At 36.3% G+C, this 15,035-nt stretch overlaps 1 protein-coding gene across 1 annotated transcript; it reads left to right on the top strand.

Annotated features, from left to right (window-relative positions):
• The first annotated feature begins 1,223 nt into the window (after window positions 1-1,223).
• LOC311284184 (sialic acid-binding Ig-like lectin 7) lies at window positions 1,224-13,787 on the top strand. Its single transcript, XM_084399072.1, has 7 exons — window positions 1,224-1,283; window positions 1,463-1,822; window positions 12,280-12,597; window positions 12,704-12,967; window positions 13,105-13,192; window positions 13,264-13,315; window positions 13,424-13,787. Exons 1-7 carry the CDS (start codon window positions 1,238-1,240, stop codon window positions 13,475-13,477), a joined length of 1,182 nt encoding a protein of 393 aa, XP_084255198.1. The 5' UTR covers window positions 1,224-1,237; the 3' UTR covers window positions 13,478-13,787.
• The last annotated feature ends 1,248 nt before the right edge of the window (window positions 13,788-15,035 follow it).

The raw sequence follows: 15,035 nt of genomic DNA, 5'->3' as shown, positions 1-15,035 counted from the left end.
GTATATTTGGTGTGGTCAGTGCCACAATAGTGCTGTTCAAGAGCCTGCTAACTGTGGACTGAAGGGCTCGAGTCATCACAGGTGCACTGCTGCCTTTTTACAGTCGCCAAAAATATAATTATTACTTTCATTTAATTTCATTGCTGTAAAATTTCTTAAAGGTAAGTTACAAAAAGAATACCTTGATGATTCAACTGTTTTATCGTTTGATCAACTGTGCCGCGTCCTCTCTGCTGCCATCTTGTTACTCCTAACTAGGTTAGGAGACCTCTCCAGCTCTCTTAAATAATTTACGAGCTGAGCCTGAGACCAAGTCTTAACACTTAGGAACCTTTATGAAACACACTGATTCTTAGGTTTAGGAATAAGAGTAAAATTATGTCATTCTTATAATTTTGACAGACTTGAGACTAAATTTTTACTCTGAGTGGCTTTATACATACGGGCGCAAAATATTGCTGTTCCAAGCAGGTCTGCACATGAGGAAGTACAACAGTCAGCATACTATATTAAAAAAGTGTCACCTGTTATTTTAAAATGCTGAAGTACAGAAATCATAGAAATTTGTTATATTAAATTTAAAGTAGTGTGTATGTATTACAGCATGCTTGGAACTTTTTGGACAAGAGTGTTTTGTTTGTGTTTTATTTGGTCATGGAAATCATCTAACTGTTAAAACCACAGTGGAACTATGTCTAAAAATATTTGCATAACAATTGTATGTGGAGAGAACAAAATTATTCACTTCTGGTTTTACTTGAATTACAGATTGTACTGCTCTAGGTAAGGATGTTCAATCAATTTCTATCACATAAAAAAAAAGTTTTTAAAAGGGTAGCACTTTATTTTACAGTGCCCTTGTTACATGTGCATCTAGTTATAGTAATTACTATAAATTGTGCATAATTGCATGTAACTATAACCCTAACCCTATAGTAAGTACATGTGTTTAATTAGTATTACTCAGTACTTAAATGTAAAATTTGTACATGTAACACGGACACCTTCAAATAAAGTGTAACCAAAACAATTAATTATTGATATATATTCATGTAAGACAAAATATTAAAATGAAAATACGAGTCATAATAAAATCCTAATGAGGAGACATACAGAAAATATAATGCTTAAAGATTTGGGAGTGTCTTTTTTTTTTTTTTAAAAGAGTGAGACTGTCTTCATAGTGTCTTTGTGTGTGTTTGTATCTGCAGAACTCAAGATGTATATCATTCTGTTCATGGCTTTTCTGTTCATTACAGATGAACTTGTACTGGTATCTTCAGGTGAGTTCCTTGTGCTGTCTAACTGAAAATAAAATCATCAGAAAGCTTTAGACCTGTTGTAAGAAAATTAATTTAGCTTTAATTTTGTACCCTGTATTACACTAATTTTGCAAAACAAGATATTTTAAGGTGTTTGTATTTTGCAAACAATATTGCTGTTCTGTTTTCAGAAACTCCAGTATATAATGCAAAATTGCCAAGCAGAATAACAGCACTGAGCGGCTCTTGTGTGCAGATACCTTGTACATTTGAAGTGCCAGAGAACGTACTGAAGAATGCAGAAAGTATATTTGGCCTCTGGATAAAGCATGATCGTGTTTATCTCCAACCATGGGCTTTAGTAGTTTATAATGGAAGTACAAACATCAGCAAAGGATTCAGTCGTATAGAGATAACTGGAAATCTTAGTCAGCGTGAATGTACCACAGTTTTCTATGATGTCATGAACAATCATTCAGACGATTACTACTTCAGGGTGGAAATAAAGTCACTGGATTGGAAATACACATATCAGAATCCCATCAACATTTATGTCTCAGGTAAGTAGGCCTCCACTATAAACTATATTAATCTGTTGTGACATTTTTAAATTACTCACTGATTATGATTCATGATTAATTCCCTGAATATTTTTATAACTAAAACTAATTTATGGTGTCCTCCATGGTTAAACAAAATGTTACAATTGATACTTCCCTAAGCTTTGCCTATATGGAGCCAGATTAGTATTATTAAAGTCAGCATGAAACAGAAGTTGTGATAGTTACGTCACTTGTGGCATATATTTTGAGCGGAAACCTTGGATCTCCACATTTGGTCATTTTTAGGGGTTCAAGCATGAAATGCTCAAACCCTATTGTAATTGTAAGGATTTGTAAAACGCATTGTGCATGCCAAACCGTAAGGCCTAGAGACGTGAAACCTGGCCAGATGGTAGGCCTCAATTTGGGGACAACCTATCAGAGTATGACCCCGATTGGCCCATAGGTGGCGCTACAGCAACCAAAAGTACAAAATCGCTCATAACTCTTAGGCCGTTTGACCTAGACTCAAGTGCCTTACACCACTCTGATCCCTGGCTCAAGGCGGACAAATGTTTTCGCTATATATGTTGAATTTTGTCCGAAACATACTTTTGCGAACTAGTCCGTGGTTTTTTGCCCGATCGGAACCAAACCAGTTCAGAAATGTTCTTTGGAGTCTATATATCAATAATTATCGAGAAAAAAGAAAGAAATTTCCATTGATGGTCGCTAGGGGGCGCAAAATTAACGTTTTATTTTACTAAAACGGCTATAACTCGAGAAGTAAATGAGTTATCTTCACCAAACTCGGTACACATGTGTATGCGTTCAATCTGGGGTCACAGTAAAAAAAATCGCGACGACTGAACAATAGGTGGCGCTATAACATAAAAAAACATAAACAAGGCTATGACCACCAGGGGCCATATTCACAAAGAATTTTAAGGCTAAAAGTAGCTCCTAACTGGCGAATTTAGGAGCAACTCCTAAAAATAATGGGCGTGTCACTCGTAATTTTAGGACTCCTAATATTTTTTGACTAAGAGTAATTCACGAAGCGTTTTAGCCCTAAAAGTAGCACCTAAGCCTGGGACAGCTTAAAAGAAGTCAAGAGGACTCCTAACTCACTAAGACCTATTCACAAACCGCTTTTTGTGGCATTTCACGTTGCGATGTTTTGAAATGCGTAGCCTATGTGACGGCTACAGGAGCTTCCAATCGCGAGGGAACAATTTTGCATTGTAGGCATAACTAGGGATGCAATAACGCCACCAACAACAACCAAAACTATAGGCTACTCATTGCATGTAAACTATTTGTAACGTTTCATTGTGAATTAAATAAAAATGTTCTTCTCTTTGCAAACGTAGGCAGTGACAGATTAATTCAATAATGTTGCAAAGATATTGCATCAATCCATATGTTTCATTAGGCTACTAGGCTACTAGGCTATTTGTTTTGCCTTACTCTTTATTCATTTAGGCTATTTATTCAGTTATTCATCATCTTCCGTCCTTCGCACTACTTGTGCAGCGCACGCATTCTCAGACCTGTCACCTGTCACTCATCATCGTAGTGGAGGTGTTTGGAATCATTCCCGCGTTACAATCATCAGCCAATCAAGCTGGTCACTTCAGTCAAGCTCGTGCATGAGTAATGACGTCATCCATAGCAACGAAGACTCACTCTTAGTTTAGGAGTTGTCATTTTTCTTTACTAAGAGTAGGTCTGAAAGGCGTTGTGAATAACTTTTCTAAGAGAAAACTCCTAGCTAAAATCTTTTAGTGCGATTTAGGAGTACTCCTAGTGGTAAGATAAAATGCTTTGTGAATACGGCCCCTGACCGTTAGTCCGATTGACTTGAAAATTGGTATGCTGTGTCTTGGTCCAAGGTGCCATGTATGTCTATAAAGGACATTGGCGTATCTCAAAAAACATGGCCGCCATTGGCCAATGAACTTTGAGCACCTATTAGACAAGGTTAACGGAGGCCGATCAGAACGAAACTCGATGGGCATGTTCGACTCATGGCCCTAGAGGTCTGTAAGAATTTTGAAAGAAATCGGCCACTAGTTGGCGCTAACGAATTTTACGGCTCTGTAATCACGTGGTGTTACAAATATCCACACAATAAGCATATCATTTGATAGATCTCCTCATCCTGAACAACTTTACCTCAAGAACCATTGCTGTCAATCAAACCGTTCATTAATTATTCGCGAATATGTTAAAAACCTACTTTTGCGAACCAGTCCTAGGTTTTTCGCCCGATCGGAACCAGACCAGTCTAGGACAATTCTCTGGACTCTTTAGATCAATAATTATTAAAAAAAAAGTTGAACTTTTGCATTTGTATGGCAGTAATAGGGTAATTTATAAAATGGGCGTGGTAAAATACACTAAAAAGCCTATATATCCTAAATGAAAACTCAGAACTTCACAAAAATTGGTGTGCACATGTGAGATAACATCATTAACAAGCATGCAACATTTTATGGAGATCGGACCAAAGGTGGCGCTATAACAGTTAAAAGGCTTTAAAACCATTTATTTCCTATGGTAAACTGCCTGCATTGGCTGTAAATGGTCTTTTCCATCTCTGATCATATAATTTTCATATCATAATGTTCAAAACTAGTGCAATACAATTCTCTGGACTCACTAGATTAATAATTGTCAGAAAAAGTTGAACTACTTCATTTGGATAGCTATAATAGGTTCACTTCAAAATGTGGCCTTTACCAAGTGTCCCCGAAAGCCTATATCTCTTTAATGAATGCTCAAACCTTCTTAAAAACAAGTCAGAACATGTGAAATATCACTCTGAACATGCATGAAAATTTTCAGACAGATCGGACAAAATTTGCCTCTATAACAGTTAAAAAGGTGAAAATTATATGAATATAATGGCATATTAAACCAATAAGTGGTATTTTACTGCCCCCTGCTGTTTAAAATAGTCATTTTGTCATATTGTTCTATAATTTATATTTAGACTTTATTAAATCACTATTTTAACATTTACAATTACATTTAGTCAAAATCCATCTGTTAAAGTATTAGTATTGACAGTTTGATCACATCATATAATTCAAATGTCTGTATCTACAACATAATGTGTGTGTGTGTAGTCTTAGGTTTCTGAATAAATTCTGAATCATCTGATTAATAGCTTACAAAGACTTTGTGAAATGTTTATAGACCATTCAAATATATTTTCATAATGACATATCACAATAGCATTGAAAAAACAACAACATTTGTCTTTGTGTGTGTGTGTGTGTGTGTGTAAGCATGCATTATTAAGTTAACATAGAAAAACTATAATAACAAAATCATATTTTGTCAGTGTTTATCACTTAATTTGCACTGACACTTCACATAATTGCTAGTAATGTGGTAAATCATGGTAAATCGCGCTAGAAACATGGTAAATCATAGTAAATAATACTAGAATGTGGTCAAGTCAAGTCAAGTCAAGTCAAGTCAAGTATATTTGTATAGCGCTTTTCACAATACAGATTGTATCAAAGCAGCTTCACAGTATTAAATTAAAATAATACAACAAGGTTTGTTTCTAGTGGAATTTATTGATAAAATCAAATTAGATATCCCCAGAATATCCCCAACTGAGCAAGCCAAAGGCAACAGTGGCAAGGAACCGAAAAACTCCATCAAGTGACCTAATAGTGTCCTAAAACTCCATCAGGTGACCCAATGGAGAAAAAAAAACCTTGGGAGAACCCAGGCTCAGTCGGGGGCCAGTTCTCCTCTGGCGTTTATTAACTAGAGGCCGGATTGTAATTTGAACTGTAAGATTAAAAATATTATATGAATGCCTGGCTGAAGAGATGCGACTTTAATCTAGTTTTAAACTGGGAGAGCGAGTCTGAGCAACGAACAGTATCAGGAAGGCTATTCCAGAGTTTTGGAGCTAAATGTGAAAATGCTCTCCCTCCTTTGGTGGTTCTGGATATCCTAGGTATGACCAAAAGCCTTGAATTTAGTGATCTTAAAGAGCGCGATGGATTATAGGGCGATAGAAGATCCGTTAAATAGACTGGAGCTAAGCCGTTTAGGGCTTTATAAGTCAGTAGCAATACCTTGTAATTAATACGGAACTTTATAGGTAACCAATGCAGTGATGATAAAATCGGTGTTATATGATCATATTTTCTTGATCTAGTAAGAACTCTAGCGGCGGCATTTTGGACTAACTGTAGCTTGTTAATTGAGGATGCAGGACAACCGGCTAATAAAGCATTACAGTAATCTAGTCTCGAGGTCATGAATGCATGAACTAACTTTTCTGCATCAGAAACTGATAGCATATTACGTAGCTTAGCAATGTTTCTAAGGTGGAAAAAGGCGGTTTTTGTAACATATGAAATATGATTTTTGAAAGACAGGTTGCAATCGAGTATAACACCCAGGTCTTTTACTGTAGAGGATAAAGTAACAGGACATCCTACTATATTAAAGTTGTATTGCGAGAGGTTTTGTGGGCGGTTTTTTGAACCGATAAGTAGTACCTCTGTTTTGTCTGGATTTAATAAAAGAAAATTACGCGTCATCCAATCTTTTATATCTTTAACACACTCTGTCAATTTGGATAATTTAGCGTTTTCATCTGGCCGTGATGAAATATATATTTGAGTGTCATCAGCATAACAATGGAAACTAATTCCATGTTTCCTTATAATATTTCCAAGTGGCATCATATATACTGAGAATAATAGAGGGCCTAACACAGATCCCTGCGGCACTCCATAGTTTACTGGAGTTATGATCGATTTTTCTCCATTTAAATAGACAAAATGGTAGCGGTCAGATAAGTATGATCTAAACCAGCTTAATGCTTGTCCTTGAACACCAGTATAATTTTGTAGTCGATCTAAGAGTATTGTGTGATCTATAGTATCGAACGCAGCACTAAGATCAAGTAAAACTAGTATTGAGATACAGCCTTGGTCAGAAGCTAAAAGTAAATCATTTGTGATTTTAACGAGCGCAGTTTCAGTGCTATGGTGCGGCCTGAAACCAGACTGAAACTTCTCATAGATATCATTTTCTTGCAAGAAAGAACACAATTGAGCGGACACCACTTTTTCTAATATTTTAGACATAAATGGAAGATTTGAAATGGGTCTATAATTTGCTAGGTTATTATGATCTAATTGTGGTTTCTTAATGAGAGGTTTTATAACTGCCAGTTTAAATGTTCTTGGAACATGACCTAAAGATAAAGACGAGTTAATAATATTAAGGAGAGGCTCTTCCACTACAGGTAACACTTCTTTCAGTAGTTTAGTTGGTATCGGATCTAATAAACATGTTGTTGTTTTAGAGGAAGTGATAAGTTTATTTAACTCTATTTGTTCTATAGTTGTAAAGCACTGTAATTGTTCTTGCGGGGTGATAATTAAGGCTGAATTATAAGGCGCAACTGAAGATTGAACGTTTACAATTGTGGTTCTGATGCTTTCTATTTTCTCAGTGAAGAACTTCATAAAATCATTACTACTAAACTGTAACGGGATATTTTGTTCGGGTGATGTCTGTTTATTTGTTAGTCTAGCCACGGTGTTAAATAAAAACCTTGGATTATTTTGGTTATTTTCTATTAGTTTGCGGAGGTGCTCAGCCCTGGCTGCTTTTAGGGCCTTTTTATAACGTGACATACTGTCTTTCCACGCGATTCTAAAGACCTCTAAATTAGTTTGTTTCCATTTACGCTCTAAAATACGGGTTTCTCTCTTTAGAACATGCGTAGTATTGTTGTACCACGGTGCTTTAATTTTCTCTCTGACCTTTTTTAATCTAATAGGTGCAACAACATCCAATGTTCTAGAGAGAATAGTGCTCATAGTGCTAGTTAGTTCTTCTAGTTCATCTATTTGTTTGGGTTCAGGCAGCAGCTGAGACAGATCAGATAAGCAATTTGAGAAATTATCTATGGTGGATGGAAGGATTGTTCTGCCTGGTTGATAACGCGGCGCCGCATGACATATTACAGCAGTACGTAATATGCAAGTTACCATGTAAAGGTCAGTGACTTCATCACTTTGCGGTATAATATCTATATCGGTTGGATCGGTTCCATGTGATATAATTAAATCAAGTGTATGATTAAGACGATGAGTTGGTCCGGTGACGTTTTGCTTGACCCCAAATGAATTGAATAAATCTGTAAACGCAGCCCCTAACGCATCATTTGGATTATCTACGTGTATGTTAAAATCTCCAACAATTAATGCTTTATCGACATTGACTAATAGGTCTGAGAGAAAATCTGCAAACTCTTTTAGGAAATCAGCGTAAGGCCCAGGCGGTCTATATACGGTAGCCAAGGCTAGAGATAATAGGGATGTTTTTCTAACATCTAAGAGCGTGTATCAAGGTAAATCATGCTAGAATCCTGGTAAATCATTCTAGAACGTGGTATATCATGGTAAACTATGCTAGAACAGGGTAAATCATGGTAAACCATAGTAAATCATGATAAACTATGGTAAATCATGCTAGAATGTGGTATATCATGGTAAATCATGCTAGAACATGGTAAATCAAGGTAAACTAAGATAAATTCATGGTAAACTATGCTAGAGCAGGGTAAATCATGATAAAACTATGGTAAATCATGCTAGAATGTGGTATATCATGGTAAACCATGCTAGAATATGGTAAATCAAGGCAAACTAAGATACATTTATGGTAAACTATGCTAGAACAGGGTAAATCATGGTAAACCATGGTAAATCATGATAAACTATGGTAAATCATGCTAGAATGTGGTATATCATGGCAAATCATGCTAGAACATGGTCTTTTCCATCTATGATGTCAGTGGTTACATGCTTGCTAAATAAAACTGTATAACTTTTGATGCTTTTGTGCTTAAAGTCCTTAAAGGCCTTAACTGCTTGAACCCCGATAAATGCTGCTTGCAGCTTTAATTATTTTAATCATTACTATTGATCAGCCTGTACGTCTGTCTGTGGGTTTTGCAAATATCTGACCAATGAAAAGTATTAAAAAGAGCTTGTGACTAAACCTCGTAACTCCATTGGATCCTCAATCTGTTGGTAAAACCTCATCCATCTATCGTGAATAAAGTGCAGTTTGGAGGCAGTATTTTTTATTTTATTTTTGCAGTGCAAGGGTAAGGGTAAATAAAGAACTGTTAGCTTGTAGAACTGTTAGTATAAAGTTTTACCAATTTGTAAGTCGCTTTGGACAAAAGCGTCTGCTAAATGACTAAATGTAAATGTAAATGTAAATGTATTTTAATTTAAGGAACAGAGAAGATTGTCTTAGTCTAGCCTAGCCATAAAGACATGAAATTTTGGCCAAAAAACTGAATGCCCACATAGCTACAGTAAACTTTATAACCTGTAAGTTGATGAAAACGTAATGTGATGAACTTACTAAAATGCGGCTGTTCTAATGACGGCAAAACACGTATGTCCAAACATCTCTGAAATTCTCTGGTAAAAAACCTAATCATTCAATTCAAGCTTGACTTTGGTAGAATGTTAATAATATATTGACACATGCAAGTGTCTGGCCATATAAAGCCACAATATCAACTTTGACAACATGTTTTTTAATTATTAAAAAAATACAGTGTTTTTCTAGCCTGGAAATCCAGAACTAAATCTGAAAGATTAATGGTCTGGCATCGACTAATGAAATCGGCCAGCTCGAGGGGCGGCAACAAGCATGCATTTGAAAATTTCACTGCATGCAATTGGATAACACTATGACCAATCACAACAATAAACCCCATACGCTTAGCTACCAGTGGAGCTAACTGGTAGATTCAGGGGGGCAGGGTTTCATAAAATATTGAAGCTTCCCCGGGCACCACCATTGATTAGCGGACCATCACCTGCTGTTAGCATTCCATTGACTCCCATTCATTTTGGCGTCACTTTGACAGCGAATAACTTTACATCTGAGGCGTTTAAAGACTCCATTTGTCCATTATTTATTTCTAAACAAACATGACAATGTATAAAAGGCTCCATTACCTTGTATCTTACGTTATGGCCCCTTAGAAGCCATTTTTGTAAAAATAGGCTAACGATTGCGTCATAACCACGCGACTCTCTGTCGCACAGTAGAGAGATTACCGTATGGACAGGAGGAGAAGCTTGCGTGCAATCGGGGGGACGTGGAGGCAAAATAACAAAATAATTAATCAGAATACTTAGCAAAAGTTGCTCCTGCTCCTAGCTCATGGACACCTCCTACTCACACTCTCCATCTCTGCAAGTTTCTGAAGGGAATGATTCAGATTTCGCTTGGCCCAGCTACTCGAAGACAGACGGGTTGCTTACGTCACATCTACGTCGTCAAGCTCAGTTTGAGTCTCTGCAGTACGCTCGGCCATCAGGAAGTGAGAGCTTCTAATTGACTTCACTTTTCTCCGTTGAAACCTATCCACAGGGGTCGCTGTGTCCAGTTTATATACTGTCTATGGGTAGATTAGACTCTTGCCGTTTCCGGTCGGCAAAACAGCAAAAACGCCCTTCTTGCAAAGGAACGATTAGAGCGCCGTCTTCTGTTCCTCTTTTATGCTGGGTACATGCCAAAAGATAATCGGGCTGATTTTGGGCCGATTTCCCCCCTTCTGACAATCCTAGCTGTGTTCGATTATCTTGATGGTTCTACAGATTATCTTATCATATTTTCCCTTGGTGTGAGGTGTGTTAAGAGTGTCCAAACCTGTTCGGAAGAACGTCTGAGCCACCCGATCGCGAATCGTAAAAATACTATGTTTAATATTTACGATCAGAAATCCTGATGTGTGGGGGGAACCCCAAGGACAAACTAGCGCACGCTCCGGAGATTATCACGTGAAACGAAACAATATCCAATCAGAAATCGAGATGGTGGAAGACAGAAGCATAACAAACGCAGTCATGGCGCAGCACAAAGTGAAATTGATGTGGACAGCAGAGATGGAGGATCAGCTTGTTGATTTGTGGCAACAGCACAAATGTTTATACAACGTGTTGTGTAAAACCTTTCCAAACACTATCATCGCAATTTCTTCCTGCATATCGTCCGCCATGCTTATTCTGAGGTCTCGCGAGATTTTGCTAGATTTCCTGTGTTCACAGTCGAGTCTCTGGTTGAAAATCTGTTTGTGTGTGGTGTGCTGTCTTTGTCACATCATGGCACACCACACACTATAGGAGCAAAACGGTTAAATCTAGGATTTGTCCTCATGTTTGTGGTCTATCACATTTTGAAAATCTTATAAGATGTAAAAAATATTTTGGTGTGTACCCAGCATTAGATAAAAAGCCAAGTCTAACTCGTTCATTAGCGGCCAAAGCCGTTTCAAACAACTGGTGTTCATCCATAGCCATCTTGCAATGTTTACTAATGACTTCGTCGTCATCTCGCCTCTGGCCCGCCTATATCAGATAACCCGATGTGATTGGTGCAGCTCAGATAGAGAGGCATATTTAATGAGCTTCATTACTCGCCGCCAGAGTAAACTCGCTGAGCAAATTCAACTTGATTCTGGATTTCCAGGGAGTTTTTCCTGAAAAGTAGCGTTTTTGGAGATCCGCTATTTCTGCCCCAAAGTGATAAATATGAGTAATATGGTTTCTTAAATAAGAAAAAATGTAGGGTGGGATTTGATTTTGTCAATGGAGAATTGATTGGATGGTTGTGGTTTGTTATTGATTTGATGTCATGTGAGTCATCAGAGAAAAGAAGATATGTCGCTGCAAGAGGGAGGGGAAGTTATTTTGATTAAAGATTATGAGGGCACATGCTTTAAAAAAACAAACAAAAAAAAACAATAATGAAATGCACACATAAATCAATTATAATAAATTCTTAAATATTCAATAAAAAATAATACATTTCAAATTTGACTTAATTCACGCAAAAGATATGATGCACACATATAGGCAAATTCACATAAAACTTATTTCACATGCTCAAAAAACAATTCATGTGCATGAAAACAATGATATATTCACAAAACATATTTATAAAATACATTACACAAACACAAAACACAATCTGGATTTACAGTCTGGACGAGTCAACACTATTGTCGAAAGTCAGAGCTAGTCTGTAGATTTGAGTTGACAGATTTCACAGAAAATCGAGTGTAAAATGGTCACACACTCGGATTCCATCCAGTCAAAGGATGTCAAACATATTTGATATGTTTCACTATTTTTCTTTTTTTTATTCGTGTGCCCTCAAAATCTTTTATATAAAAAAAAAAACTCTCCATCTTGCAACGGCATGCCTTCTCTTCTCTGATGGTGTTTTTCGGCATGAAGGCGGGATAACCTGCCACTCACATGAGACCACAGCAATAGCAAACCACAACCAACCAATCAATTCATCAATTGGACAAAATTAAGTATCTGGGTATGCTTATTAATTTTTGAAGTATGTATGCAGTATTTTATAACGTACACTTTGCCCTGTAGATTCACCACAACCTCTCATCCTTAAACCCACTGATCTGAAAGCAGTGATGGAGGAAACAACAGTCAGTCTGAGCTGCTCTGCTGAAGCCCCCTGCCCCAAACAACCTCCTACAATATCCTGGTCCAACATCCCTGAATCTGCCCACATTACAACACAGTTACAGGAGAATCCTGATAAAACCCAGTCAGTGTTTTCAAACATGACCTTCAAAGCTTCATACATGGATCACAGAAAGAACATCTCCTGCAATGTTACATATCCAAGAAAAACATCTAATGACTCAACTGTGGAGACCACCGTGATGCTACAAGTCCTGTGTAAGAGATTTAGGGTAGTTATGTTCTTTCATTAGCATTATTATGTTCAGATGTGTACTATTATAACATCTAGTTTATCTAAAGAAGTTTCTGTTTTGCCCTCAAGTTCCTCCAAAAGAAACTCGCATCACCATCGATCCATCTGCTTCAGTCTCTGTTGGCACTAATGTGACTTTGACCTGCAAGAGCAAAGCCAATCCATCAAATAACATGACCTTCTCCTGGCACAAACGTGGACAGGACAATCAGCTGGATTTAGGAGAACAACTGATCTTTACTGTAAATAGGAGCAGTGGAGGCTGGTACTTTTGCAAAGCAAAGAATGAACATGGTATTCAGAGGTCAGAAGATATCCAGCTGATTGTGCCAGGTGAGCTTAATTTATAAATTTGACATGCTAATTCTAATCAAAGGTTTCGGTTTTATGGCTTGACTTTGTCTCATTTTGTGTATAATCTACTGAACACCAACATCTGTTTATTTCTGTTTTTATCTGCCACCCATTAGAATCATCTGTGCCTTTGATCGCCGGCTGTGTAGGAGGAATTTTAGCTTTACTGTTGTTATTTCTTCTGGCCACTGCACTTTTAAAAAGGTATGCAAAGACTAAATATGATGTTCCACAAATGTTCATGTTTGTGATTTATGTATTTCCTGTTGATACAGGGCGCAAAAGGCAAGAGCATCCAGTGAATCCATTATTAGGGAAACTGATCAGGTAAGTTCTACACTTTTTAAGAAGACTGCATTATTGCCATCACTAATGAGAAACATCATAATAGACATTCTCATAAAATGTAAATAATGACTTTTTTTGCTTTGTCAGGATCGTGAACAGATTGATTGCATTTATGAAAATGATTTCATAAAAAGAGTGTAATGACAGATGCTGTAACATAAATCACATGATCCATAATGAGCGATGGACTTTTTCACAAACTGCTGCATGTTCAATTTGCTTAATTAAAATGAGCTCAAGCAACACAGTTGCTGTACATTTTGTCCTAACTTAAATTGATTGTGTTCAATCTGCTTAAATATATGTAAAATTTAAGTTTACTTAATCCGGTTGTGTTGGATTAAATTAATGATTTGTGTTGCATTAACTGAAACTGGGCGGTGCTTGTTAGTTCCCAGCATGCTTTGCATATGGTTGAATTAAGAGAGAATAAATGTTAAAATTAAGTGTTATTTTATGTGTTTTTTTTTTTGACAAAATGAGTAGGGGAAGACTTGATAGTGTGTAATTGTGTTTAATGTTCAATTACATTAGAATTATTAGAACCATTTAAATTACGGGTTACCATTGTGGAGAAGAGTGGAGCATACTCAATTAAGTTTAGCTGCATAGGCTGAAGGAACATGTAAATTTTAGCATTTAAGATTGGAAATAGCTAGCTATAGTCTATCAATTCAATTGTGTGTTGCTAAAATAATAAATCTTAATGGATGATTGAGTATATAAATATGAATACCTGAATCATGTAGGGGAGCCTTTAAAAATTCACTTTGAGACTACTTAAATGGGTCGCTTAAAATGACTTCATTCCATGATGCTGAAGTTACATGAACAAATAATGTTTGTTTAAAGTAACCCAGTAATGTGGAACCTGTTGACATAAAAAAGTTAATTAATGCCAACATATTTTTTTTTTTTTTTTTTTTTTTTTTTTTTTTTGTGTGTGTGTGTGTCTGCTATTACTCTACATCAAAATCATAAACATATGATTTAACAGAAAATGTCATCTGCTTGGATAATATACAAATGTGTTGTCAACAAAATAGCAACTTTGTCTTTTGTCTCTTAGGAAAAATGTAACACTATACAATAAGGTCCAATTTGTCCACATTAAATAATATTAACAGATACAACATTTGATTTTAATAATTTATTATTAAAATCTGAAACGAACATTAAGATTAATTTAGGATTATTATCATATTAGTTCATATTAACTAATGCAGTTAACTTATGTTACCAAAAGGAACCTACCAGATTACCTGAGTAATCTGTCATATGTTCAGTCACATGTTTAGATTACTCCTTCAGAAAGTTGGAACATTTATGGTTTCGTGTCTTTTCTGTTTCTTCCCATTTTATTCTTAATTCATGTCTTCATGAATTTAGAGGTCATTCATTCCCAGTCTAACCTTATGTTTTTAAAGTACCACCTTATGCCACAAGCAGGGTCGGGAACATTTATTGCAAGATAATAAAGCAATGATTCACTCAAGACTCTTTGTTACAGCAAATTTACCATGAAGGAAGAAGGACGATCATTTACAGCATCAATGTTTGTGTAGATCATCTATATCACATGATCAACGTTTTAATAGTATAAACAAATAGCAGAGATACAGATAAAAAAAAAAATAACTTTCAGAAGCTGAAAATGGAATTTAGGAAGGTTAAAGATAAACAGTTTGCTGTTCAGTAC

Source organism: Rutilus rutilus (genome assembly GCF_951802725.1).
Source record: "Rutilus rutilus genome assembly, chromosome: 24".
Lineage (NCBI taxonomy): Eukaryota > Metazoa > Chordata > Actinopteri > Cypriniformes > Leuciscidae > Rutilus > Rutilus rutilus.
Note: the sequence above shows the minus strand (reverse complement) of the source record. Positions and strands in the feature narration are given on the sequence as shown.

What these genes read in the sequence shown, in the direction of transcription:
- LOC311284184 (XM_084399072.1), top strand. Translation starts at nt 1,238, where the DNA reads ATGGCTTTTCTGTTCATTACAGATGAACTTGTACTGGTATCTTCAG. An exon ending in ACTTGTACTGGTATCTTCAG is followed by an intron (nt 1,284 to 1,462) that starts GTGAGTTCCTTG and finishes CAGAAACTCCAG; the next exon opens with TATATAATGCAAAATTGCCA. An exon ending in TATCCAGCTGATTGTGCCAG is followed by an intron (nt 12,968 to 13,104) that starts GTGAGCTTAATT and finishes GCCACCCATTAG; the next exon opens with AATCATCTGTGCCTTTGATC.